Source organism: Bos grunniens, chromosome 2, assembly GCF_055505025.1.
Source record: "Bos grunniens cultivar Pamir isolate PY7600 chromosome 2, Bosgru_T2T1.0, whole genome shotgun sequence".
Classification (NCBI taxonomy): Eukaryota; Metazoa; Chordata; class Mammalia; order Artiodactyla; family Bovidae; genus Bos; species Bos grunniens.
Window position 1 is genome coordinate 98,154,889 of NC_141166.1, and position 27,497 is coordinate 98,182,385.

A 27,497-nucleotide genomic window follows, 5' to 3' on the forward strand; every position below is an offset into this window, starting at 1 on the left:
GACCTACTTATTTGTCAGTAGTGTCAAAGATGTGGTTGATTGACAGCTCATTAAAGTTGACATATGGTCTTATCCCATCTGCCCTTTTCATGGTGCTCAGCTAAGAGCCCTGTTTACAGTGAATGCTTGGTAAACGTGCCTGTTGAATTCAACTAAACTAAATTTGCCCTTGGAAAACCACAATTTGACTTCTGCACCAGCATTTCTGGAAGTGGAGCCAAGGTAGGGCAGCTAGAATATCACTGGCTTTCTGATGTCCTACAGTTCAGTTAAGAACAGCAATCCCGTAGGCTTAGCGGGGTGGTTCACAGATGTGTTTTATTTCCAACTTTACTTGAAGAACTGGAAGATGCAGCACCACTGAACCAGCCCAGGATTAGGTACTTTGGGAAAAACTAGCAGCTGCCTCACTTTATGGTATATTTACATTCCTCACCACCTGGTTCCAGGCTTACCGTGAGGGGCTTGTAAACTCAGGTGCCTAGAGGAAACAGGCAGGTACAGAGAGGAGCAAAGCAAGCCAAAATGGGACCTCAGTGCCTTGCAGACTGGAGGATCAGTGCTCCACCCAAATCTGGCTGCTTACACTCAGATCCAGTCAATTAACATCATTTGAGAATAAGGGCCCAGAGTTTCAGTATTCTGTTTTCCAAGAGAAGTTTACAATCCAAATTTTATATTGAAATTTCCACATTTTTCTCATTACTTATTTGCTACTACCACCAAGAGCTGCATCTGTGGCCACTCCACCCGGGTCTACACCCAGGCTTCGCGGCTCCCTGCTGCTTCCTCCTACCCCTGGAGTCACCGCATAGCCCTGGGCCTTTCCTGCTGCGGTGGCGGCGGTGGGAGGGGCACACACAGGGTCTGTGCACGCACGCAGCTGCAGCGCAAGGACGCCGCATGCGCCCTCCCGACCGTGTTCTGCTCTCTCGACTGCCAGCAAAGGCAGGTATGGGCCGCAGGCTCCAGCTTCATCCATTTTCGGGGCGACTTGACTCGGCAGGTGAGTTGTTACACACTGCCCAGAGGGTGGGATTGGGTCCCAGTTTGCTGGGGGAGAAGCCGTGAGGGTCAGCTCTGAGGTGGCTCAGTTCAGTTCAGTTCAGTCGCTCAGTCGTGTCCGACTCTTTGCGACCCCATGAATCACAGCACGCCAGGCCTCCCTGTCCATCACCAACTCCCGGAGTTCACTCAAACTCACGTCCATCCAGTCGGTGATGCCGTCCAGCCATCTCGTCCTCTGTCATCCCCTTTTCCTCCTGCCCCCAATCCATCCCGGCATCAGAGTCTTTTCCAATGAGTCAACTCTTCGCGTGAGGTGGCCAAAGTACTGCAGTTTCAGCTTTAGCATCATTCCTTCCAAAGAACACCCAGGGCTGATCTCCTTTAGAATGGACTGATTGGATCTCCTTGCAGTCCAAGGGACTCTCAAGAGTCTTCTCCAACACCACAGTTCAAAAGCATCAATTCTTCGGCACTCAGCTTTCTTCACGAAAGTCCAACTCTCACATCCATACATGACCACTGGAAAAACCATAGCCTTGACTAGACGGACCTTTTTTGGCAAAGTAATGTCTCTGCTTTTCAATATGCTATCTAGGAGTAAGTGTCTTTTAATTTCATGGCTGCAATCACCATATTCAGGGATTTTGGAGCCCAGAAAAATAAATTCTGACACTGTTTCCACTGTTGCCCCATCTATTTGCCGTGAGGTGTCTCAGTTTCCTTTAAACGTGCGTTCTCCCCTCATCCAGCACCGCCACCATCACCCCCGAGCAAGAGGGTCCAGTGTGGGTGTTCATCATGGGTTGGAGTGCAGACTGTGGTGGTCCAGCTGGGGTCAGAGTCCCAGACTGGGTCTAATGGCTGCCTGTGGAAGCACCAAAAAAGGCTTCCCCTGCCTTGCTCAGACGCTGCTTTGAGTCCAAGCCTCTTGTCTCTCACAGCTGAACTCTGCCAGTCTATGCCACCCCTGCCCTGGTTTGGAGCTGCACTCCAAACCTGTTGGTTTGCTGAACAGTCAAGGCCTGCATGGGCTCTTGAGGTAAGGTTGGAAGGCAAGCTGTGGCAGTCTGGCCATAGACAGATCAGGGATGCTTCTGAGGTGCCACCTGTGTGAGCACCAGCAAAGGTTGCCTCTGCCTAGTCTGATGTCGCTTTGGGTTTGAACTGCCTCTCGGTCTCACAGCTGAGCCTTCTGGTTGTGAAACATGTGAGACAGGAGCTTTTGCTGGTCTCAGGCTGGTTGCATACCAGGGCAGTCCCAGGAAACTGGCCAGCTTCCTCTGCAGTTTTCAGTCTACCTTCCCTGCCCTGCTTTAGGAGCGAGCCAAGTGTGCTCTCAGGAGTAGATCCCAGGCCTCCTACAGCCCCCTGTTTGTCCCATTTACCCTCTGACCAGCCAAGGTGGCTTGTGTTTCCTGTATCAGTCCCCAGGACTGGGGTGCCCATTATGTGGCCAGAGCTCACATTCACTGCTCAGGGAGAATCTCCACCTGTGTAATTTCCCTTTTCCTCTGAGTCCCCGCCCAGGGGCACAGGTCCCTATCTGATCCCTTCGGTGGACCTGTCTTACAGCTTTGGTGTAGAAGAGCTTTTCTGCCAATTTTCAGTGAGAATCATTCCATATGTAGATGTAACTTTTATGTGCTTGTAGGGGAGGTGAGATCCGCACGTACTCCACCATCTTGATCTTCTCTCTAGATGTAGTTTCTTATATTCTGGTCAGCTCTGTAGTATCTCTGTCAGCAGCACACTTTTTGAGATTTTGGGGGAGAAGAGAAAAAGTCATGGCAGAGGAGGATAAGGTGGTGTTAGGAATGAGGTGAGGGAATCTGGTATACCATGATTTAGAACATTTTGTAAGCAGAAATATTAAAACATTGCTTCCTCCGGGAATAGACGTCTCAATTTGATATGATTTCCCTTTGTTGTTGTTGTTCAGTCGCTAAGCCTTGTCGGACTCTTTGTGACCCCATGGATTGCAGCACCCCAGGCTTCCCTGTCATCCATTATTTCCTGGAGTTTACTCAAGTTCATGTCCATTGAGTTGGTGATGCTATCTAACCATCTCATCCTATTCCATGATTTCTGTTACTCTCATACAGTGTGGGAATTCAAACAGTGATTTTTATGTGAAGTTTTCTGATACATTTGAATGTTTAGTATTTTAATAAATTTATCTTTTAAAATAATTTCTTTGAAACTTCATCACTGATTTCTTTCTAAGGTTCTCTCATTCTTTCCTCTTCCCAGATAGAATTGGAATGGCATCTTAATTTTTCTCTCAACCAGTGTTGGCTTACTTCTCTCTATTAGACTCACTCTTTTTACTGCTTCTGTAAACTAGTTCAAACCCATGTGAATCCTCTATCACCAAATTGGGCAACTGGAAACTTTCTTTTTATTGGAGTAATGAGTTTGGATATAGGAACTCCAGGAGTTCCCTGCTGCTGCTGCTAAGTCACTTTAGTCGTGTCTCTGTGCGACCCCATAGATAGCAGCCCATCAGGCTCCTCCATCCCTGGGATTCTCCAGGCAAGAACACTGGAGTGGGTTGCCATTTCCTTCTCCAATGCATGAAAGTGAAAAGTGAAAGTGAAGTCACTCAGTCATGCCCGACTCTTCGAGACCCCATGGACTGCAGCCCACCAGGCTCCTCCATCCATGGGATTTTCCAGGCAAGAGTACTGGAGTAGGGTGCCATCGCCTTCTCCTCTAGGAGTTTCCTAGGTGGTACTTTATTCTAAAGACAAAGTTTCTACCCTCAGCTTCTTAATTATGGAAATATCTGTTAGGTATAACACTTTGGTAGCAAGTATGAAAAATGAGCTAAATTTAAAAGTTGTATTTATTATCACTATAACAGAATGTCTCAGACATCCAGTGAAGAAAGGCTACTGGGCTTCAGGAGAGGACAAGAATGAGATATTGAAAATCTTTCATTCCCTTCTGTCTTAGCATCTCTCTGTACATCTGTTTCCTTCTTATTTCTCTTTGCAGCTAGCTTCCTTTGCCTCTCCAGACCACAGAATAGACAACAACCACCCCCAGCTCCTAGGTTTGCAGATTCTCATTCAATCTATTCACAGAAATGAGCTTGCTGTCATTATCATAAATCTGAATTCCAGAAGAGAGCATCTGATTGGTTTCTGCCTGGTCCCATTTACCATACCCAGGTGGCTGAGTCACACCGAATAAACATGGCTGCAGTTCAAGTAAAGGAAATTTCCCAAGACAGTGTGGGATAATTTAGCTTATGTGCTCAGTGTATACCCCAAAGTATGACTCACTGAAAAAAAAAAATCTCACTTAACCAATGAGGCTTACCAAACAGGCAGTGTAATATAGTGTATTTGTTTCAAACTTTTGTATCTAGATAATACCATCACAATTTTTCCATTTCCAAGTGCCAACTATCCCATTGCTTACTTAATCTATTTCTTGGATCAAATTTAAGATACCATATTTGCCTGTTCCTAAGCAATTTTCTAAGTTACAGGGTTGATGTGTTTTATTTTTTCTAGTATACATCTATAACTACTAAATTAAGCAGTTAAAATGGGGAAATTTTTTTTTTCATGGATGGTTCACTAATGACTCTCTCCTCTGGCCTACCTATTTATCCTCCTAACTAGGCACCTCAGATTCACCCTTGTCCATTTCCAGCCCATTCTCCATATTACAACCTGAGTGATCCTTTGGACACACATGTGTGATCATGCTGCCTCCCCTTCCCAACTGAAAATGTCTGGTGGTCTTCCTTATTCAGTGCATGGCAACTCCATTCAGCCCATGGTTCAGGTCAGGCCCTTGGGGTTATCCTTGACTCCTTTTCTTTCTCCAGAACTCTTCATCCTATTTCCCGTGTATCATGTGGTAGGCTCTATCTCGGAAACACCCAGGATCTGACCTCTCCTCACCACACCTGCTGCCACTGTCATCAGAACCACCATTGGTTTTACCTGGGTTATCAATCTAGATTCCCAACTGTTCTTTTACCCTTACCCTCTTACAGTCTATGTCCACAGAGCTGCTAAGGTCTAAAACATAAGTCATACCATATCAGCCTTGTGCTCAAAATGCTCCAAGGACTTCCCATTCCATTTAGAGTCAAAGTCAAGGACTGTACTTCAGCTCCAAGACCCTATTACCTGCTCCCTCTAAGATCTCTTCTAAAATCCTCACTCTTTCCTTTGCTGGCTATTCCAGGAATACTGGCTTCTCTGCTGTTTTAAGTATTTCAAGTACATTCCCATCTCAGGACCTTTGCCTGAGCTGTTTCCTCTTCTTAGAACACTTCTTCTTATAGCTAAGTGTTTTTCACCCTTACTTCTATCTTTTGCTAAACATTTATCATAACAAAAAAAAAAACTTTCTTTGTCACCCTTTGTATAATAAAATAGGACTTTGCACCACTCTTATTTTTCCCCTTGCCCTTTTAAATTAATTCTCATGGTACCTATCACTACTTGACACATTACATTTTATTTCTTTATTATCTTTATCTCCCTCCCCATGTAATCCCTATGATGGCAGAGATCTTACGTTCAACATTCAAACTTTGATGATCAGAACAATACTTGTTTCTCATTGGATGTTCAAAAAAATGGTTAAATGACTAAACCAGTGATGTAAGAATGAATGAATAAAGAAATGAATAAATGAACATAACCTTCATAGTTTCATGGTCTACCTTCAAAGTCCGCCTCCAGTCTTCTCTCTTGCCGTCATGCCTCTCCTTCTCCATGCTCTAGCTTTTAACTTCTGAAACATGCCATGTTCCCTTCTGCACCAGGACCTTTTACTCATATATTGTGTCTGCTAGGAATACACTTTCCCTTCATCCCTCTTTGCCTGCTTAAACATCAAAGAAGAGTTCTTGTATCCATGGACAGGCCAGATTCTATGTTCTCATAGCACTGTGTACCTTTGGGTCACTTGTCACAGTTCTAATCCTGCATTTATTATTTGATTGCCTTTCCACAAGAGTAGGATAGGGTCTTTCCCATCGATTGACCAATAAATATTCACTGAATAAATAAATGAATGCAGATTCAGGTCCTGGTAATGATTCTGTAGGTAATTTTCTGTGTAAATCTGGACAAGTCACTTTCTTTCTCTGACCATCAGTTTCCCTAATAGTAAAATGCAGAAGCTGGTCTATAAAAGGCCCTGTCCAGTTTTCCCTTCTGTCCCTTTGATTTTCTGTGGATTTGAGGGTAGCCATATTCAATACATGCCTTCTGTTTAGGTGAATGAAATCTAGGTGAATTCAGAATACATCCTACACACTCATTGAAGCAAATTCTGCTTTCTTTGTTCTTGAGCTCAAATCATCTTATAGGAAAAATTTATTCCCTTGGAGTTCTTTTTGTCTTCTTTCTTTTGTTCTCTGATCCTTTCCACTAGGAGGACACAGTTATCATGAAGCCTGTCTAACAATGAGGACATGAGTTGAGTTATGGAAGAGCTCTGCTAGAAGTCTCTACCCATCCTGACTCTTCCCGTAAATTATGCTGCTTCTTGAGAGTGTGTTGACTCCTTTTTAGGGTTTGTCTGTTACCTCATTTATCTCAATATAAGAATGTTGAGAACACGCTTTGCTTTAAGAGGCTTATTATGGGATAAAAGAAGGGACTGTGCCCCTGTAGATATGAAGCAAGCCCCAGATAAACATTTTATGAAAGGACAGTTTTCCAATTAAAGCCTTTTAGCTCCTATACTTAAGTCGTCTTTACATTCCCTGTTTGATCTCTGAGCATTGCAGAATTAACAATAAAGGACCGTATTCAATATAAGCCCCTGAGTCTGTGGATAAAGGAACTGAAACCTAAAAAAACTGACTGCGTTGTCTAAGGCTACAGAACTACTTAAATGCAGAACTAGGATTAAAATCTAAATCTGATTTCTGGTCTAGTGTGTTCCTAGGAACACTTAGGTTACTAGGAAACTCTAGGGACCTAAACATCAGTTACCTAAGTTGATGAGGTGGGCATGACTAAGTTAATGCAAATCAGCACTCCCACCACTGAACTCAGCACTGAGTTTCAATGCCCCACATCACAGCGTGGGGTGTTCAATTATCTCTATTTTTAAGTATTCAACAGTCAGATTGTATTATAGACCAATCTGGGCCTGGTGGAGGCAGAATATCAGCACCCAAAACCCCTTCATTTCAAATTAAATGTAAATTCACTCTATTTTTCTTCAAGGTGGCTCTTTGCTTTAGCTAGAACTTTCCCCTCACAATTGAAAGCCTTTCTTAGGAGGTTCCTATGTGCAAAAATGTTGGCTTCAAGGCCAAGTGGGTCAGAACCAACTGCCAGAGGCAAAAGATGTATTTAATTATAATGTTTTTGTTTCATGTGGGAGAGCAATCTAAGGATATTGGTGAGTGGCTTTTCTTTGAGTACCTATGAAACTCCACGTAGCAATTGACCAAGTATATCTATAGAGTATGTCATTGTGAAGGGCTCAGTGTCTTTTTGATACTGGAAAGCATGGTCTGAAGGCAGACTATGGAACCCTGTCCTCACATCTCTACTTTTTGCTGTGTAGCCTCAGGCAAGATACTAAATCTCTCTCTGCCTCAGTTTTTAGATATCAAGTGGAGATTAAAAGTATGGACCTGGGAGTTTTAAGTGAGTTAAACAAGGAGATCCAACCAGTCCATTCTGAAGGAGATCAGTCCTGGGTGTTCTTTGGAAGGAGTGATGCTAAAGCTGAAACCTCAGTACTTTGGCCACCTCATGGGAAGAGTTGACTCATTGGAAAAGACTCTGATGCTGGGAGGGATTGGGGGCAGGAGGAGAAGGGGACGACAGAGGATGGGATGGCTGGATGGCATCACCGACTCAATGGATGTGAGTCTGAGTGAACTCCGGGAGTTGGTGATGGACAGGGAGGCCTGGCGTGCTGCGATTCATGGGGTCGCATAGAGTCAGACACGACTGACCAACTGAAATGAACTTGGACCATGCCTGGCACATAAAACATAGTCACTACGTTTTTGTTGTTATTATTTCTTGTCTTGGAATCACATCAGTGAAAGATTTATAGGAAAAGACTCTGCCCAGAGACCTACATGGCAGCAGATGCCACGTGGGAGACTCTGAGGATCCATGTGCTCTTCACTGTCCCCCAGCGTTGGCAGAGGCTTTGTTGGGCCTGACTGTTTGATGTCTCCCTCTGCCCATCCTATCTTCCTCTCCCTCTTATCTTCCTCTTGCCTCACACAGAGGTTGGTCCCTGATAAATACTCCATTTATGTTTGTAAACTCCATCTCAGCATCTGGAGAACACACCCAGTGAAAATTGACTCGCAAAGGGTGTTAGTGACAGATGGTAGAAAGAATTTGGGAGCGATGACAAAATGGAAAAATATGGGAAAACATTTGAACTCTCAGGGTTTCAGTTTCCATATCAAACGGAAATTAGGTAAATGAAGGTAATTATCCTTAACATGCAATGTATTATGAGGATTAAGAGAAAGAGTAAAGGGCCAGGTCCCTAGTAGTGAATGTTTTAAGAGTTAATTTGAAACCCCCTCTATTTTACCCTTCTGTTTTCTTCAATTTACTTTTCTCTCTTCCTTTTCCTAACCCAGTCGTTTTTGCTGTTGACTCATATATTCCTTTTCCTCTTTGTTTTCTGTCTCTTCACTTGTCACCCCCTTTTAACTTTAATTTAGTCTTTAATCAGTGTTGTTGAGGTCCATTTTACACAAAATGCATACATTTTAACAGTTCAGGTGATGAGCTTTGAAAAGTGTATACACATGTGGATCCACTATCACAATGAAGATACAGAACGTTTCCATCATCACAAAAGGGACAGTACGTACTTTTTTTGTCTGGCATTTTTTTTTCCTCAACATAATGTTTCTGGGATTATCCATGTTGTGTGTGCACCGTAGTTTGTTCCTTTACATTGCTATGCAGTAGTCTATTTGTGAATGCATTGCAATGTTTCTGCATTTATCAGATGTTGGGCATTTGGCTGTTTCCAAGTTTTGGCTACCATGAATAAATCTGCCACGAACACTTATGTACAAGTCTTTGTGTGGATATAAGTCACCTTTTCTTTTCCAGTAGAACTGCTGAATCGTATGTTAAGTGTATATTTAACTGTATAAGAAAATGCCAATGTCATGTTGCATTCCACCTAAAAAAGTATGCATGTTTCAGTCGCCCCACATTATCTCCAGCACTTGGCATTCTCAGTCTTTTTTAACTATCCTAATAGATATAAAGTAAAAGTATCTCATTGTGATTTAACCTGCATTTCCCTGATGACTAATAATGTTTCACGCTTTACTGGCCTTTTGTGTGTTTTTTGTGATTGGTCTGTTAAAATATTTTTGCCAGGTTTTAATTGTTTTTTTCTTATTACTGAGTTGTATAGTTTTGGGCATGTATTTTCAATGTAAATTATTTCTCAGATTATGTAGTATAAATATTTTCTCCCAATTTTTGCCTTGTCTTATTTTGGTTTAGATCATTTTTCAGAAAAGTTTTAAATTTTGATGAAGGCCAATTTATTATTTTTTCTTTTAAAATGCTCTTTGTGTCCTATTTATAAAATCTTTTGACTACTCCAAGGTTGCAGACTCTCTCATATATTTTCCCCTAGAAGTGGCATAGGTTTTACATATTTAGGTTTCCCAATTAGTCTGATAGTCCATTTCAAGTTACTCTTTTTTTTTTTTCACATGATATAAGGTACAAGTCTCATTTTTTTCCATATTGATACCCAGTTCTAGTACCATCTGTTGAAAAGTCTTATTTTCCTCCATTGAATTGTTTGGCACCTTTGTCCAAAATTGTATGACTGTATATATATGTGTGTGTGTGTGTGTGTGTGTGTGTGTGTGTATATAGAGAGAGAGAGAATCTATTTCTGTTCCATTATCTGTATGTCTGTCCTTATGTCAGCAATAAATTCTCTTGATTATTGTGACTTTTTAATAGTCTTAAGATGTGTATATGCCCTCAAACTTTGTTTTTCTTGTCCCAATATAGTCTTTTGGCTACTTTAGGTCCTTTGCATTTCCACACGAGTTTTAGAATCTGCTTGTCAGTTTCTACAAAAAATGCCTGCTCTGATTTTCATTGGAATTTCATTGAATCTATTTAGGGTAAACTGACATCTTAAAAATATTGTCTTCCTGTCTCAGTATGATGTATCTCTTTATTTAGATCTTATTAATTTTCTTAGTAAGATAATTTAGTTTTTAGTGTAGACATCTTGAATGTCTCTTGAAAAATTTACTCCTAAATGTTTCAGATGTTATTTTAAATGTTTATTTTTTTAGAATTTCACGTCCTAATTGTTTGCTGCTAGAGTAAAGAAATAACAACTGATTTTGTGTATTAATATTCTTTGATATTGAGATCTTGCTAAATTCACTTACTACTTATAAAAGATTTTTTATGTGGATTTCTTTATACGTGTGCGTGGCTAATAATATCATCTGTAGATAAAGACAGCTTTACTTTTTCTTTTCTAATATGTATGCTTTCATTTATTTTTGGTTTTTGCACTGGCTAGAACCTATAGTACAACAATTGAGAATTGGTATGAGCGATAATCTTGTCTTATTCAGTTTCTTCCCATTAAGTTACTTGTAGGTTGTTTGCAAATGCCTTTCATTTGGCTTAAAAGCTTCTAGTCCTAGATTGCTGAATTTTTATTGTGAATGGATATTCAGATTTGTCAAATATTTGTTTTTACAGCTATTGATATGATTGTATTTTTTTATTCTGTTCAGATGATTTCTATCAATTCAGGTTTAAAATATACATTTCTGAAATGAGTTTGTGCAGTAATACCACTTGTCATGGTACACTAGCCCGTAGACGTATTGCTGGATTCAATTCGATATTTTCTGTTTGGAGAGGTTTTAAATTATGTTGTTTTGACATAAGGCTATTTAAAGATTTTTTGTTTTTTTGTTTGTTTGTTTTCCCTTGAGTTGGCTTTGGTGATTTGTGCCTTTCAAGGAATTTTTTTCATTTCCTCTAGTTTGTCAAATCTATTGGCATAAATTTGTTCTGATATTCCCTTACTATTCACTTAAAAGAATCTATAGTAAAATCCCCTTTCATTTCTGATATTGGTAAGTTGTATCTGCTCTCCTTTAACTTGTTCAGCTTACATACAAATTTATCAATTTTACTGATTTTTTCAAAATACAAGCTTTTCATTTCATTGATGGTTTTTGTTGTTTGTTTTCTAGTTCATTGATTTCTACTCTTATCTTTGTTTATCTCCTTCTTTCTGCTTGCTTTTGCTTCAAACCCAGAAGGTTTGAAGAAAGTTTATAGTCTTCTTCAAATTTGGGAAAATTTTTGGCATTATATGCTTACATGTCTCGCCACCTACCCCCACTCACCATCTTTTTTCCCTCTTCCTGGTATGCCAGTCACATGTATGTCTTAATTGGACCCTTGAAGGTGGTGGTGTTACTGTTTAAAGTAATAATGGAAACAATATATTTAGAGGTTTATAATGAAAAATGTTTAACAATTATGCCACAAAAGAGAGAAGAAAGGAGATACGTTGTTACTGCTGCTATTGTCTTCTTCCTCTCTCTGCTTCATTTTTGAGAATAAGTATTGCATTTTCTTTAAGTCCACCATATTTTTCCCAGTTCCTAATCTCCTGTTAATTATCTCCAGCAAGGGAGATGTTATAGATGTTTTATATGTTGTAGTTTTCATATGTTGAAGTTCTTTTTTAGTTCCTTTTTATATCTTCTATTTCCATCCTCTTTGGATTCATTTTCCTCTGATTCTCTATTCTCTATTCTGATTCTCTATTTTTCTTCCTTTCCTCCCTCCCTCTCTTCTTCTTTCCTTTCTTTCTGGCTGCATGACTTGCGGGATCTTAGTTCCCTGACCAGGGATCAGACCCACACCCTTAGTGAAAGCGTGAGTTCTTACCACTGGACCACCAGGGAATTCCCTTCCTCTGAATTCTAAAGCATAATTATCATAATTGTCTTGTAATTTCTGTCTCCTGATTCCACATCTCTGTGCAATTTCTAGATTTGTTACTATAGACTGATTTTCCTCTTGGTTGGTTATATTTTCTCTTTTTTATACATGTGTAGTGATTTTTTTATTGGATTCTGAACATTGTAAATTTTATGTTATTTGAGAGCTGAATTTTGTTGTAGTCCTTCAAAGAGTGTTTGTTGAGCTTTGTTATATTAATCATTTAGCTTATTGGCAGATAAATTTGATTCTTTCAAAGGTTTTTTTTTTTTTTTAAAGACTTCAGTAAAACACATCTAGAGTAGACTTTATAGCTTTATGGCTAGTTAAGACAACATGAGGTTGATTCTTCTGTGGTCTCCATTGAATGCTTTTTCTATTTCATAGGGACTTCTTACCCTGGCTATTTGTGAACTCAATATTTCCAGTAATGTGTGAACTCTGGGGGTGTTCTGCTTGCAACTCTCTGGCAGTTGTTCTCCTTAGAAGTTGTCCTTTACATACTTACAGAATTTCACCTTATGAATGTGCAGATTAATACTTAGCCAAATAATAAAGGGGACCCAGTGAATATTTCTCTCTCCATTACTCTTCTCCACATAATCTACCTCCCTCTAAGTTTGGGAAATTTCCTCCAGGCAGAACTACTAGGACTCAGAGGGTTCACCTTCATTAGAGTTTCCCGTAAATCAGCTTCCAAAGTCTTATGCTACCTGTTGTTCGTATGGTTTGCTCAAGTTTCTAGTTAATTATGGCCTGACAGTAAGTCCAAATTTTGTTTCTTCCTAATGGCTTAAAGCAGAAGTCCAAATTTTCATTGTTATCCAAGGTTATACCAGCACAGAGATTAGAGTCCATTTTCCAATGTTGCAGTCCCCTGTCCTTGACCCCAATACTCCCTCCCAAAAGCAATCACTTCCCAATCTTTCTGTTGTTTTCATGTTTACTTCCATTTTGTTTATGTTGCTATTTCTTGAGGCTTTTGTTTTTAAAATCTGAATTTCTACTGTGGAATACAGAGATGTGGCTCTTTATCATATTCTTCAGCTTTACTCCATACATGAAACTTTCGCATCACTCCATCTTCCCAACAACCATTATACCATAATTTTGGTTGAGTAAATATTCAGTGTTTACACTATGTTGGTTTGTGGTTATTTGTATAGCTGGACCATATAACATACTATGATTATTTTTATTTATTGGACACATTTTTGTTTCCCTCGTGGTGGTGGTAAGTTGCTTCAGTCATATTCAACCCTATGGACTGTAGCCCTCCAGGCTCCTAGGTCCATGGGATTCTCCAGCAAGAATATTGGAGTGGGTTGCCATAGTTGATAACTATCTTGCTTTTTTAATCACCAAAACCTCCTCTAGTTATGTATGTATCATCTTGGTATGTCTAAACACTTAAGGTATTCTAGCTTTATCTTATTGAAGAAGATAAAGTCTCTAGAGCCTAATGCCTTTTAACCTGCTTTTATTTGGTCTTGTCATCCAGGTCCTTAGAACATTTTCCCTGATATCTTCTTTTACCATAATCCTAGAGATTACCTTTGCCTGTTTATTGGTTTAAATTCCCTGTTTCCTGTATCCCATGTTTTCTTCTTGGTTTACCACCTCATTTTTGGTGGATCAAATTCTCTGGTAACTACCTGAGAAAAGATACCTGAGAAATTGTTCTTTGTTTGTTTTTTGTGAAGTTGTATGCCTTTATTTTACCTGAATATTTGATCAATAGTTCTGCAAGTTATATTTTTATAAATAATTTTTATTTGATTAAGAGTGTTTTCTCATTTCCTTGTTTGTTAAGAATTTCTTAATAAATAGGTGTTAAATTTTATCAAATGTCTTTTCTGCCTCTGGTTATATGAAAACTTTTCCCTTCAGAACTTGGAAAGTTTTGTTTTCTTCTAGCTTTCTAATATTGTTGAGATATTTGATCTCTGTGTGATCTTTTTCCCTCCAGAAGCTTTTAGGGTTTTTTTTAATCCCTAGTGTTCTAAAATCTCACGATGATGCATCTTTGTATGTTTTAGTGTTGGTTTTCCAGATAAGAAAAAGTTAAGGTTGTATGAGTTTCAAATAGGATTCTGGGACATCCTCCCACTCTTTAGTGCCAACAGAAAAGCCTCAGGGCAGGAGTCAAGAGGCATGCAGTACTGGCTTGAAGTGAGACATACGTGAACCAGATCTGGTTGCCATAGCAGTGACTGAAACAAGAGACCAGGAGGATCTGATGTTTTACATAAGAGGTAGCTGACACATTGTGGGTCTTTTTGCTTCCATCATGCTGGGGTTTTCATGAGCCCTTTTAGTCTAGAAAGTGATGCTGAGTTTATGAAAAATGTACCAAATTACCTTTTGATGATTCCGTCTCCTCATTTTCTCTGTTTTCCTTTTTTGCAACACCTGCTAAGTAAAATTTGGATTTTCTGAATTTTTCCTGAAATCTTATGTTTTCTCCATTATTTCTGTACTATATTGTATTGCCTGACTTTTGGAGAGATTTTCTCAGCCCCACCTTCCGATTCTTTGTATTTCTTCATTTCCACTCACATCTAAATTGACAAAGAAATTTATTGTTGTTTCTGAATATATGTATTTATGTATACACATACACACACATACACATACCGGATGTTATTCAGTGCTTACAGCATTTGTTTCTGAATTCTCTGAAATATTAGTTATAGCTCATGTGTTGTTTTCTGGGTTTTCTTCTTCATAAAAATAAAGTCTTTGTTTCCTCTATGTTTATCTTTTCTTGTTAGTTTTGATCTCCGTATTTGTACTAGTGTTGCTCTCCAGGTGTTTGCTAATTAAGAGTGGAACTCTAAAAAGCTGCCTGAAGGCTCTCTGTGCATGGGCAAAATATAGCTTTCAACATCATCTCAAAGACTTTAATTCTTGGCTGGTCAAATTCCGTAGAGAAAACTCTTACAATCTTTGACCTGAAGGGTATATGACAGGCTGCCAGTGCTCAGGAATCCAAATGGGCAAAAGACTGAAAGCAGGACATTTAATACACAAACTTTTGTGGGTTAAGTATAAAGTAGAAGAGTGCATGCTGTGTTTGTGATAGGGATGTTACAGGCTTTAGACATAATATAATGGAGGTGGGCTTCCCAGGTGGCTCAGTGGTAAAGACTCTGCCTGCCAATGCAGGAGACACAGGTTTGGTCCCTGGGTCAGGAAGATCTCCTGGAGTAGGAAATTGCAACCTGCTTCAGTATTCTTGCCTGGAAAATTCCATGGACAGAGGAGCCTAGCAGGCTACAGTCCATGAGGCTGCAAAGGGTCAGACACAACTGAGGAACTGAGCATGCAAAGAACGTGGGAAGACTTCATTCAAGAGGCAGATGACTCTACCTAACCAGAGAAGGAATTCATCAAGATGGTTCTCGCTTTTGCTTCTTAGCTGATCCTTAGGACTTGGGTGGTAGGAACTCAGGGGAGTTATATAGATGTAGCAAGTTGGAATATAGTAGCAGCTCCAATGAGTATCAGATCGGATCAGTTGATCAGTCGTGTCCGACTCTTTGTGACCCCATGAATCCCAGCACACCAGGCCTCCCTGTCCATCACCAACTCCCGGAGTTCACTGAGACTAGTTTAGGGTATAACTTGGGTTTCCCAAATTTCAAGATATTTCATGTATAATAATATATATTTCAAATATGTGTATAACAGTAATCAAGTTTCTTCTAGTAACAGAAACACATTGTAAAACAAAGTGTTAATTGTTTAGTTGTATCTGACTCTTTGCAACCCCATGGACTGAAGCCCACAAGGCTCCTCTGTCCATGGGCTTCTCCAGGCAAGAATACTGGAGTGGGTAGTCATTCCCTTCTCCAGGGGATCTTCCCGACCCAGGGATAGAACCCAGGTTTCCCACATTGTGGGTAGATTCTTTACCATCTGAGCCACCAAGGAAGCCCCTCATTGCAAACTACTTCAAGCCAAAAATAAAATTCTATTGACCAATGTAATTGACAAGGTCAATGATAGAATGGATCAGGTATGATAAGGACTCAATGCTCAAGTAGTATCATCAGGAATTTCCTTTTCTATATCTCTTGGTTTTGCTTTACATTGGCTTGTTTTTTTGGTGGGTTTCTCCATATGGTTGAAATTATGAGCATCAACTGGAGTCATAAGTGACTAGAAAAACTTTCTATATCAGAGAATCTTCCTTCTTAGCTCCTATATTTAGGAAGTGTCATGAGAGGAACTCTGCTGGCCTGCTTTAATGGACCAGTCATGAAGGATAGAGGATGATTAATTGAGTATGAATCACATGGGAAAAGAAGAGCTTGAGTCTGGTGCCTTACCAGGCCAATCTGATACTCTTAGTCACCTGGGACAAAGCAGTTTCTCAGGCAAGAGGAGCCCTAGGAAGGGAGAGTGAAAAGTGTTGTTACAGACCCAAAATTACTCATTTTAGCTTAATTTATACCATTCAGCAGTTAAACATGGTTTTTCCTTGAGTTTCATGTTGTATATAGTAAAAGTCACCACCGACTTTAGACATCGGTAAAAGAATGGAGTGTTGCAGTTGCGGGGCATTACACATTTATGAGTTATCCCAACTTTTAGGTATTTTCTGTCATTGAAGACCCCACTGTTGAGAATGTAACTTCCTGGGGACTCAGCTCCTATCATGACCATCAATAAATCTGGAACTCACAATAGTAATGTGCTGATGGAAAGGGTGATTCTTTTTAGGTACTTTTGTTCATGTTTCCTAGGAGTCTTCACACCTATTTTCTATAGAAGCACAGGGAATTGTATTTGTTTGTACTTAAAGTCCTTACCTATTGGTAAGACCTTGGTAGCCTAAGAGGAAGAACTAAATCTTCTGAATCCTGTTTCATGTCAGGAGGAAAACAGAGGAATGAAAGTGTCCCAGGCAAAAGACCAAGGCCTTAAGACCTCCAGGAGTTGAAAGGGTAGGGAAAACTGCAAGGCCCCAGGACAATTAAAACCTTAATAACTATTGTAGCATTTCAGATTCAGGGTTTTTAGGTGGTTCCAGTACATATGAAAGAGAGAGAGGCACGATGATTGGGAAAACATGGCTTGGCACATAGGCCAGTGGTATGGATACAAAAAGCCTGGGCATCAGAGATATTGCCTAGACCTCATCTGGTTGTGTGGTTGTGACTGTCTTGAGTACTCTGTTGAAAAGGGTTCAGAAGCTGCAGGGAGGAGAGCTGTAATTAGTTCAGAAGATCAGTCATGATCTTCTGGGTATGATAGAAGATATATAAGCCTAATAATTCTTTCAAGGACATTTGGTAGAATGGTCTAAGGAGATGTTCAGAACTCAAACCTAAACACAAATACTTAGACTGATGCATGGAACAAGAAATCGGAGTTATAAAATGCTTTAATCTGTCAAATACTGTAGGAATTAAACTGAGAAACACATTGGTGGATTCTTTAAGATTGTTAGTTGGAGGCAGGACTTGGGGGAATCCATGGATAAATACATTCAAAAAATTATGTCAATGACTTCAAAAATCACTTGTGAGTTTTTTTGGGAAAAAAAATTGTGCTTATTAGTAACCAAACAAATGCAAGGACTATTAGAGCAGACTGTTAATTAGCAATCAGCCTTGCCTAATCTTAGTGTACTTGTATGTTTCGGTTGCCACTCAATCAGTTTAAGGATGCTACTTTGTATACAAAATAATACAAAGTTTCCAAGCACCTCTAAAAGTGTTTTCCTTCATTCAGAAATCAAATGTTTATTGAGCTTCCACTGCATGCCAGATGTGCTAGGCTCTGGAATATAGGACTGGTTATGATACACTTCCTCTCCATGTGAAGTTAAAATGTAACACATGGCAACAGCCACAGAGCTGGAAGAAAAGAGAGGAAGATTCATCCTGCCTTAAGATTTGGGGACTATGTCACAAAGGAGGTAACATTTGAGATAGGCTTTTAAGGAATGACTAAATATGTTTGCTCCATAAATTCCCCTGATACACCTGTGTGCTTTATTTTTAAATTTCTGAAAAGTTTGAGCTCCTTTATAGATAAGGTATGACAGGGAACTAAACAAAGGAAGACTTGAATTAAAAAAAAAAAAAGAATGTACCTATATATTATAGTTTAATGGAGTGTTGAAACATCAGAGGAAGAGCTATAAAACTCTGAGTAAATTAAACAATCTAATTATATATTATGTGGTGACAGTTCCTCTATTTTTATTGTAGTAAGAGCACAATATGAGATCTACCCTCTTAACACATTAAGTATACAATACAGTATTGTTAATTATAAGCACAATGTTGTACAACAGAACTTTAGGATTTACTCATTTGGCTTATCTAACACTTTATACCTTTTCTGTAGCTCTCCCTTTTCCCCCTCTCCTACGCCCAGATGGTGGCAACCACCAGTCTACACTGTTTCTATGAATTTAACTATTTTTAGATACCCCATATAAATGGAATCATGTGAAATTTGTTTTGCAGTGACTGGTTTATTTCACTTGGTATAATATCCTCAGGTTCACCCATGTTGTTGCATATGGCACAACTGCCTCTTTTAAGGTTGAATGATCCTTATTGCCAAATTCAAACTTAAATTGAAGAAAGTAGGTAAAATCACTGAACCATTCAGGTATGACCTAAATCAAATCCCTAATGATTATACAGTGGACATGAAAATAGATTTAAGGGACTAGATCTGATAGAGTGCCTGATGAACTATGGACAGAGGTTCGTGACATTGTACAGGAGACAGGGAGCAAAACCATCCCCAAGGGAAAAAAATGCAAAAAACCAAAATGGCTGTCTGAAGAGGCCTTAAAAATAGCTGTGAAAAGAAGACAAGCAAAAAAAAAAGGAGAAAAGGAAAGATATACCCATCTGAATGCAGAGTTCCAAAGAATAGCAAGGGGAGATAAGAAAGCCTTCCTCAGTGATCAGTGCAAAGAAATAGAGGAAAACTATAGAATGGGAAAGACTAGAGATCTCTTCAGGAAAATGAGAGATACCAAGGGAACATTTCATGCAAAGATGGGCTCAATAAAGGACAAAAATGGTAGGGACCTAACAGAAGAAGAAGACATTAGGAAGAGGTGGCAAGAATACACAGAAGAACTGTACAAAAAAGATCTTCATGTGTGAAGTCAAGAGGGCCTTAGGAAGCATCACTACAAACAAAGCTAGTGGAAGTGATGGAATTGCAGTTGAGCTATTTCGAATCCTAAAAGATGATGCTGTGAAAGTGCTGCACTCAATGTGTCAACAAATTTGGAAAACTCAGCAGTGGCCACAGGACTGGAAAAGGTCAGTTTTCATTCCAATCTCAAAGAAAGGCAGTGCTAAAGAATGCTCAAACTACTGCACAATTGCACTCATCTCACACAGTAGTAAAGTAATGCTCAAAATTCTTCAAGCCAAGCTTCAACAATACGTGAACTGTGAACTTCCAGACGTTCAAGCTGGTTTTAAAAAAGGCAGATGAGCCAGAGATCAAATTGCCAGCATCCTCTGGATCATCAAAAAAGCACGAGAGTTCTAGAAAACTATCTATTTCTGCTTTATTGACTATGCCAAAGCCTTTGACTGTGTGGATCACAATAAACTGTGGAAAATTCTGAAAGAGATGGGAATACCAGACCACATGACCTGCCTCAAGAGAAATCTGTAGGCAAATCAGGAAGCAACAGTTAGAACTGGACATAGAACAACAGACTGGTTCCAAATAGGAAAAGGAGTACGTCAAGGCTGTATATTGTCACTGTGCTTATTTAACTTATATGCAGAGTACATCATGAGAAACGCTGGGCTGGATAAAGCCCAAGCTGGAATCAAGATTGCCGGGAGAAATATCAATAACCTCAGATATGCAGATGATACCACCCTTATGGCCGCTGCTTAAGTCACTTCAGTCGTGTCCGACTCTGTGCAACCCCATAGATGGCAGCCCACCAGGCTCCTCCGTCCCTGGGATTCTCCAGGCAAGAACACTGGAGTGGGTTGCCATTTCCTTCTCCAATGCATGAAAGTGAAAAGTGAAAGTCAAGTCACTCAGTCATGTCCAACTCTTAGCGACCCCATGGACTGCAGCCTACCAGGCTCCTCCATCCATGGGATTTGCCAGGCAAGAGTACTAGAGTGGGGTGCCATTGCTTTCTCCACTCTTATGGCAGAAAGTGAAAAAGAACTAAAGAGCCTCTTGATGAAAGTGAAAGAGGAGAGTGAAAAAGTTGGCTTAAACCTCAACATTCAGAAAACTAAGATCATGGCATCCGGTCCTATCGCTTCATGGCAAATAGAAGGAGAAACAGTGGCAGACTTTATTTTTTGGGGCTCCAAAATCACTGCAGATGGTGGCTGCAGCCATGAAATAAAAAGACACTTACTCCTTGGAAGACAAGTTATGATCCACCTAGACAGCATATTAAAAAGCAGAGACATTACTTTGACAACAAAGGTCCATCTAGTCAAGGCTATGGCTTTTCCAGTAGTCATGTATGAATGGGAGAGTTGGACTATAAAGAAAGCTGAGCACTGAAGAATCAATGCTTTTGAACTGTGGTGTTGAAGAAGATTCTTGAGAATCCCTTGGACTGCAAGGAGATCCAACCAGTCCATCCTAAAGGAAATCAGTCCTGAATGTTGATGCAAAGAGCTGACTCATTTGAAAAGACCTTGATGCTGGGAGGGATTGGGGGCAGGAGGAGAAGGGGATGACAGAGGATGAGATGGTTGGATGGCATCACCAACTCAATGGACATGAGTTTGAGTAAACTCCAGAAATTGGTGATGGACAGGGAGGTCTGGCGTGCTGCAGTCCATGGGGTTACAAAGAGTCAGACACGATTGAGTGACTGAACTGAACTGAAACACTGTTTTATGTATATACCACATTTCCTTTATCAATTCATCCATTAATGACCTTTTAAGATGTTTTCATAGCTTGGCTATTCGTGAATACTGGGACAGCAAACATGGGAATATATATATATATATATATATATATATATATATATATGGTCCTGATTTCAATTCTTCTGAATATGTATTCAAAAATGAGATTGCTGGATCACATGGTAGTTATATTTTTAATTTCTTGAGAAACCTCCATACTCTTTTCCAAAGTGGCTTCACCAGTTTGCCTTCCCATCACAATGTACAGAGTTTACATTTTTCCATATCGTCACCAACTCTTCTCTCTTTTATTTGTAATGGCCATCCCAACTGGTGTGAGGTGGCATCTCATTTTGGTTTTTTCATTTCATTTCCCTGCGATTAGTGATGCTGAGAATCTTTTCATAGCTCTGTTGGCGATTTATATGTCTTCTTTGGAGAAATGTCTGTTCAAGTTTTTTGCCTATTTTTTGAATGGGCTTTTTGTTTTATTGGTTTTTCACTATTGAGTTGTAGGAGTTCCTTGTGTATCTTGAATATCAACTATGAAATATATGGTTTGCACATATTTTCTCCCATTCCGTTGGTTGCCTTTTCAGGCTGTTGATTATTTAATTATGAAAGCTTTTTAGTTTAATGTAGGCCCACTTGTCATTTTTGCATTTGTTGCTTGTGCTTTGGTGTCATATCCTGCATGTACTTTAATTTCTGCATTCTTTATTGCATATTTACTGAGTATAATCCAGAGACCAAATGAAGACCTGGAGGTGGTAGAAGCAAATCCATGTTTCTCAATAAAAAAGATAATCTTGTAGTTCTCAAATAAATTTGGATTCCAAAGGAAATGGCCATCTTTGTTGAGAGACTATATAGCAAAGTGATAAAAAGTGCAATTCTGGAGCCTATCTGCCTATGTTGAGTATATCTTAGACAGTTTTGTTGTTGTTCAGTCACTAAGTTGTAGCCAACTCTTTGTGACCCCATGGACTGCAGCATACCAGGCTTCCCTGTCCACCACTGTCTCCTGGAGATTGTACAAGTTCATGTCCATTAAGTTGGTGATGCTATCTAACCATCTCATCTTCTGCCACCCTCTTCTCCTTTTGCCTTCAATCTTCCCCAACATCAGAGTCTTTTCCAATGAGTTGGCTCTTCTCACGTGGCCTAAGTATTGGAGCTTTATCTTCAGCATCAGTCCTCTAAGCGGATATTCAGGGTTGAGTTCCTTTAGGGTTGACCAATTTGATCTCCTTGCAAGCCAAGGGACTCTCAAGAATCTTCTTCAGCACCACAGTTTGAAAGCATCAATTCCTTGGTGCTCAGCCCTTTTTCTTTTCTTTTTTTTTTTTGATCCAATTCTCATATTCGTACATGACTACTGGAAAAAATCATTCCTTTAGATAGACCTTCGTTGGCAAAGTGATGGCTTTGCTTTTTAATATGCTAATTATGTTTGTCATAGCTTTCCTCCGAAGAAGCAAGCATCTTCTAATTTCATAGCTGCAGTCACCATCCACAGTGATTTTGGAGCCCAAGGAAAAATCTGTCACTGCTTCTACTTTTACCCCTTTCATTTGCCATGAAGTGATGGGATCAGGTGCCATGATCTTAGTTTTTTGAATGTTGAGTTTTAAGCCAGCTTTTTTACTCTGCTCTTTCACCCTCATGAAGAGACTCTTCTATTCCTCTTCACTTTCTGCCATTAGAGTAGTGTCATCTACATATCTGAGGTTGTTGATATTTCTCTTGGCAATCTTGACTCTAGCTTGTAACTCATCCAGCCCAGCATCTCACATGATGTACTCTGCATGGAAGTTAAATAAACATAGTGATAATATACAACCTTGTCATACTCCTTTCCACTTTGGAACCAGTTAGTTGTACCATGTAAGGTTCTACGTGTTGTTTCTTAACCTGCATACAGATTTCTCAGGAGGCTGGTAAAGTGGTCTGGTATTCCCATTTCTTTAAGAATTTTCCCTAGTTTGTTGTGATCCATACAGTCAAAGGCTGTGAAGCAGAAGTACAGTCACTGAAGCAGAAGTAGATGTTTTTCTGGAACTCCCTTTCTTTCTCTGTGATCCAGTGAATGTTGGCAATTTGATATCTGGTTCCTCTGCCTTTTCTAAAGCCAGCTTGTACATCTGGAAGTTCTCGGTACACATACTGCTTAAGCCTAGCTTGAAGGATTTGAGCATAACCCTACTAACACATGGAACAAGTGCAGTTGTGAGGTAGTTTGAGCATTCTTTGGCACTGCCCTTCTTTGGAATTCGAATGAAAACTGACCTTTTCCAGTCCTATGGCCACTGCTGAGTTTTCCAAATTTGCTGACATTTTGAGTGCAGCCCTTTAACAACATCATCTGAGGTTATTGATATTTCTCCCAGCAATCTTGATTCCAGCTTGTGCTTCCTCCAGCCCAGCATTTCTCATGATGTACTCTGCATATAAGTTATATAAGCATGGTGGCCATATAGCCTTGACGTACTGCTTTTCCTATTTGGAACCAGTCTGTTGTTCCATGTCCAGTTCTAACTGTTGCTTCAAAAAGGACAGAATGATCTCTGTTCATCTCTAAGGCAAACCATTCAATATCACGGTAATCCAAGTCTATGCCCAGGCCAGTAATGCTGAAGAAGCTGAAGTTGAATGGTTCTATGAAGACCTACTAGACCTTCTAGAATTAACACCCAAAAAAGATGTCCTTTTCATTATAGGGGACTGGAATGCAAAAGTAGGAAGTCAAGAAACACCTGGAGTAACAGGCAAATTTGGCCATGGAGTACAGAATGAAGCAGGGCAAAGGCTAATAGAGTTCTGCCAAGAGAATGCACTGGTCATAGCAAACACCTTCTTCCAGCAACACAAGAGAAGACTCTACACATGGACATCACCGATGGTCAACACCGAAATTAGATTGGTTATATTTTTTGCAGCCAAAGATGGAGAAGATCTATACAGTCAGCAAAAACAAGACCAGGAGCTGCCTGTGGCTCAGATCATGAACTCCTTATTGCCAAATTCAGACTTAAATTGAAGAAAGTAGGGAAAACCACTAGACTATTCAGGTATAACCTAAATCGAATCCCTAACGATTATACAGTGGAAGTGAAAAATAGATTGTATCAGGTGTGATTATTTTTCAGACTTTTGTAACTTTAGGCATCCTAGTTAATCAGATGTGAAACCTGAGTGGGGGCATCTGGTGTGTCACAAATGAAGTTTGCTTATTTTCTGAATAAAGAAAATGTAATTAAAATGTTTTTTTAACCCACCAAAAGCTTTCTTTGACCACCAGTGGCAATCTTCTCTCAAATCTTTGCTTATTTTTATTCTTTAAAAAAGAAAATTGAAGTTTAATTAACATAGCAAAATGCACAACTCTAAGTATGCAGCTTAATGTTTGGCTTTTTTTTTTTTTTTTACATATATGCATTCCAATGTAACCATCAGCCAGGTCAAACAGAATATTTCTGTAACCCTACAATGGTCCAAGGCCATTTTTAACTTATATTTTTATAACACTGATTGTTGGGCCACAAAAGAGCATGCTTTCTCTTGGTTTTCATCTCAAGTCTCTCACCACATTTCTTTAAGATGACATCCCCTGTCTCACTGAAACTTTATATCTCATGGCCTGTCCACTTAGGACATAGCTGCCTATTGGTTAAGAAATAAATCAGGTTTATTGCATAGAATGTTAAAAACTAATACTTAAGTTATTACTTTTCCCCTAGATAATATTTTAAATAAAGCTTTCCATGCTTTAATTCCCGGAAGTGATCAACGAATGGTAGGAATTTTAGCTATTACTATGGTATTGCTTTGGTATTGTTTTTGCACCAGAGGTCTGTCATACTCCTAAAATTGTGTCATGTTTGCGCTCCTATACACTACTGACATAAATCAAATTCACTCAGGTGGCATAGTGGGATCCTGTAACCTAAAGGTGGGGTCAGCAAATTTTTTTCTGTGAAGGGCCAGATAACGTGGCTTTTTTTTTTTTTTTTTGGTTTTGTGTGCTATGCAGTTCCTGTCAAGACTTCTCTGTCATAACTAATCAACTGCTGTTATAGAGCAAAAGGAACCACAGGCAAGACTATAGAGTTGGAAAGGGCTATGTTCCAATGAAACTTTATTAAAAAAAAAAAAAAAGAAAGCAGACAGTGGGCCATTTTTGGCCTGAAAACTGTAGTTTGCCCATCCTTTGTCTGAGCTTAGCCTCATACCAGTTCTGTGACTTAAACTTTTTTTCTTCATCAGTAAATAAGGATACTGCTCCCTTTTTTCTTCATCAGTAAATAAGGATACTGCTCCCATCAAATTTTTATAAAATCACTTTGTAAACTGCCTAGTGCCCAACTAATTGGTTCATAATAATAATACACGAGCTTTGAGACTTAACCAACTAATATTGGGGCTCCTGGAAAACTGTCATCTTTGTTTCTTTTCTTGTCTCTACCCTGTTCCCTGCTGTTAATCCCTATTCACAGTCCCTCCACCAACACACACAAATACCACATCTTTGGATCTCTGTTCTCATCTGTTCCGGCTGCACCCTAGGGCCCCCTTTTCCCATGCACACCTACCAGGCTTCATTTTTGCATGCTCCCTATCAGCTCTTCCTCTTCAGATTAGACCTTTAGTGACAGAATAAATATCACGACTGGCCCAACTTTCTAAAAGGAGTGATTTTTAGATAAATGACTTTTTCTAAGATGCCCTTGGAGCATCTCACAATAGTAGTCTAAAAATTCAAGTAGGGTTTGTGATTCTAAGTATGTTAAATCACTTCTGAGAAATTCACTTACAGCCCAAACAGCAACTCAGCTCTGAGAAACAAGGAGATATCCAGGCTTAGAGGATGCCATGTGAAACTATGTACATGCATAAAGTTGTATTCACAAAGGAGGGAGCCACTGACAGCAGGCACCTGCAGGCAGGTTAGGGAGAAAGGCTGGATCTAGACCTAGCAAACCACCTGTCAGCTGCCAAAATATACAAATTAAACAGTGGTTTGTGGCAGTGCTACGCTGGTAAACCAACTCCCTAAGGGGAAGCAGGACTGCAACCCAGCACTGTTTGTAACACTTAGAAATTTCCATGGTGTAAATACTCCTACCAAGGCTTCCCTTGTGGGTCAGCAGTAAAGAATTCACCTACAGTGCAGGAGACACAGGCTCGATACCTGGGTCAGGACGATCCCCTGGAGAAGGAAATGGCAACCCACTTCAGGGAAATCCCATGGACAGAAAAGCCTGGCAGGCTGTAGTACATGGAGTCACAAAAGAGCGACTAAACAACACTTCCACCAGGGATCAATATAACAAAATATCAAGCTACCAATGGATTAACAGCCAGCTCACAGAATCACTGAATATTTCACAGTCACTTGTTCCTGTCAGTGCTTTCGCATCACTGGCTCCATGGCTTCAACTATCAGGCAGGTGGGGTAAGATGAAACAGTTTACCTCTAATGGTCACTAGAGGAATGAAAGCTTCCCAGTTTTCTCACTCAGACCAGATAGGTTTATAGGCGGCGATTTTTCTTGACCCTAGGTCCTAAGAAAATGCATGAATATTAAGCTCTTCCTCTGAATTAAATAGTATAACTAGTTAACATTATTTGATCTACACACACACACCTTACTATATGCTTCATGAGCTGATGACTGATTTCCCCCTCAAAAGTATTCACTCCACACTCTTTGTACATTTAGGAAGATTTTTGACAGAAATCTCAGTCCTTGCCTTTTTCAAAATGTAGTCCTTAGATAAGCAGCACCACATCACCAGAGAGCATTTTAAAGCAAAATTTCAAGTTGTACTTTTCATGTTTTTAAACCAGATTTAAAAATGCATTAAAGTTTGGGAAATGCTGCTTTGTGCTCCATTCAATTTATAGTTAGAAGCTAGACAAAAAAAAAAACCCTGATGAAATTTGCCATTTACCAGACCACAAAAATAATCAAAATAATCAGGCTTCTCTCTTTGTAGTGATGATTTGAAAAATTCTATACAGATTTGTTTTCACTTGAGATATAAAAATATTCAGAATTAGTCTGATTTAAAACATGAAACTGTCCTTTGCCCAGTCACAGCCATGTACTCTTACTGCTACTGCTAAGTCACTTCAGTCATGTCCGACTCTGTGCAATCCCATTGACGGCAGCCCACCAGGCTCCCCTGTCCCTGGGATTCTCCAGGCAAGAACACTGGAGTGGGTTGCCCTTTCCTTCTCCAATGCATGAAAGTGAAGTCGCTCAGTTGTGTCCGACTCTTAGCCACCCCATGGACTGCAGCCTACCAGGCTCCTCCGCCCATGGGATTTTCCAGGCAAGAATACTGGAGTGGGGTGCCACTGCCTTCTCCGCATGTACTCTTAGGTAACTACTAAAAATGAGGCAAATTGGAAAGATGTTCTTGTCTTCGTTCCACCTTCCCCTTCAGCCTTCTGTCCATCATTTAATCACATGCTGTGGTAGAAAGTGTAGTGCCCCTCCCCCAAGATGGCTGTGTCCTAATCCCCAAAACCTGTGACTACATAATCTTACATGGCCCAAGGAACTTTACAGATGGAATTAATTAAGGATTTCAAGAC

General features: G+C 39.8%; 1 protein-coding gene across 1 annotated transcript; it reads left to right on the forward strand.

Moving 5' to 3' along the window:
• The first annotated feature begins 357 nt into the window (after positions 1-357).
• LOC147378387 (protein CFDP2-like) lies at positions 358-24,141 on the forward strand. The gene is made up of 2 exons (XM_086353930.1): positions 358-1,006; positions 23,614-24,141. Exons 1-2 carry the CDS (start codon positions 904-906, stop codon positions 23,931-23,933), a joined length of 423 nt encoding a protein of 140 aa, XP_086210056.1. The 5' UTR covers positions 358-903; the 3' UTR covers positions 23,934-24,141.
• Positions 24,142-27,497: the final 3,356 nt, after the last annotated feature.

What these genes read in the sequence shown, in the direction of transcription:
- LOC147378387 (XM_086353930.1), top strand. Translation starts at nt 904, where the DNA reads ATGCGCCCTCCCGACCGTGTTCTGCTCTCTCGACTGCCAGCAAAGGCA. An exon ending in GGGGCGACTTGACTCGGCAG is followed by an intron (nt 1,007 to 23,613) that starts GTGAGTTGTTAC and finishes TTTTCATTATAG; the next exon opens with GGGACTGGAATGCAAAAGTA.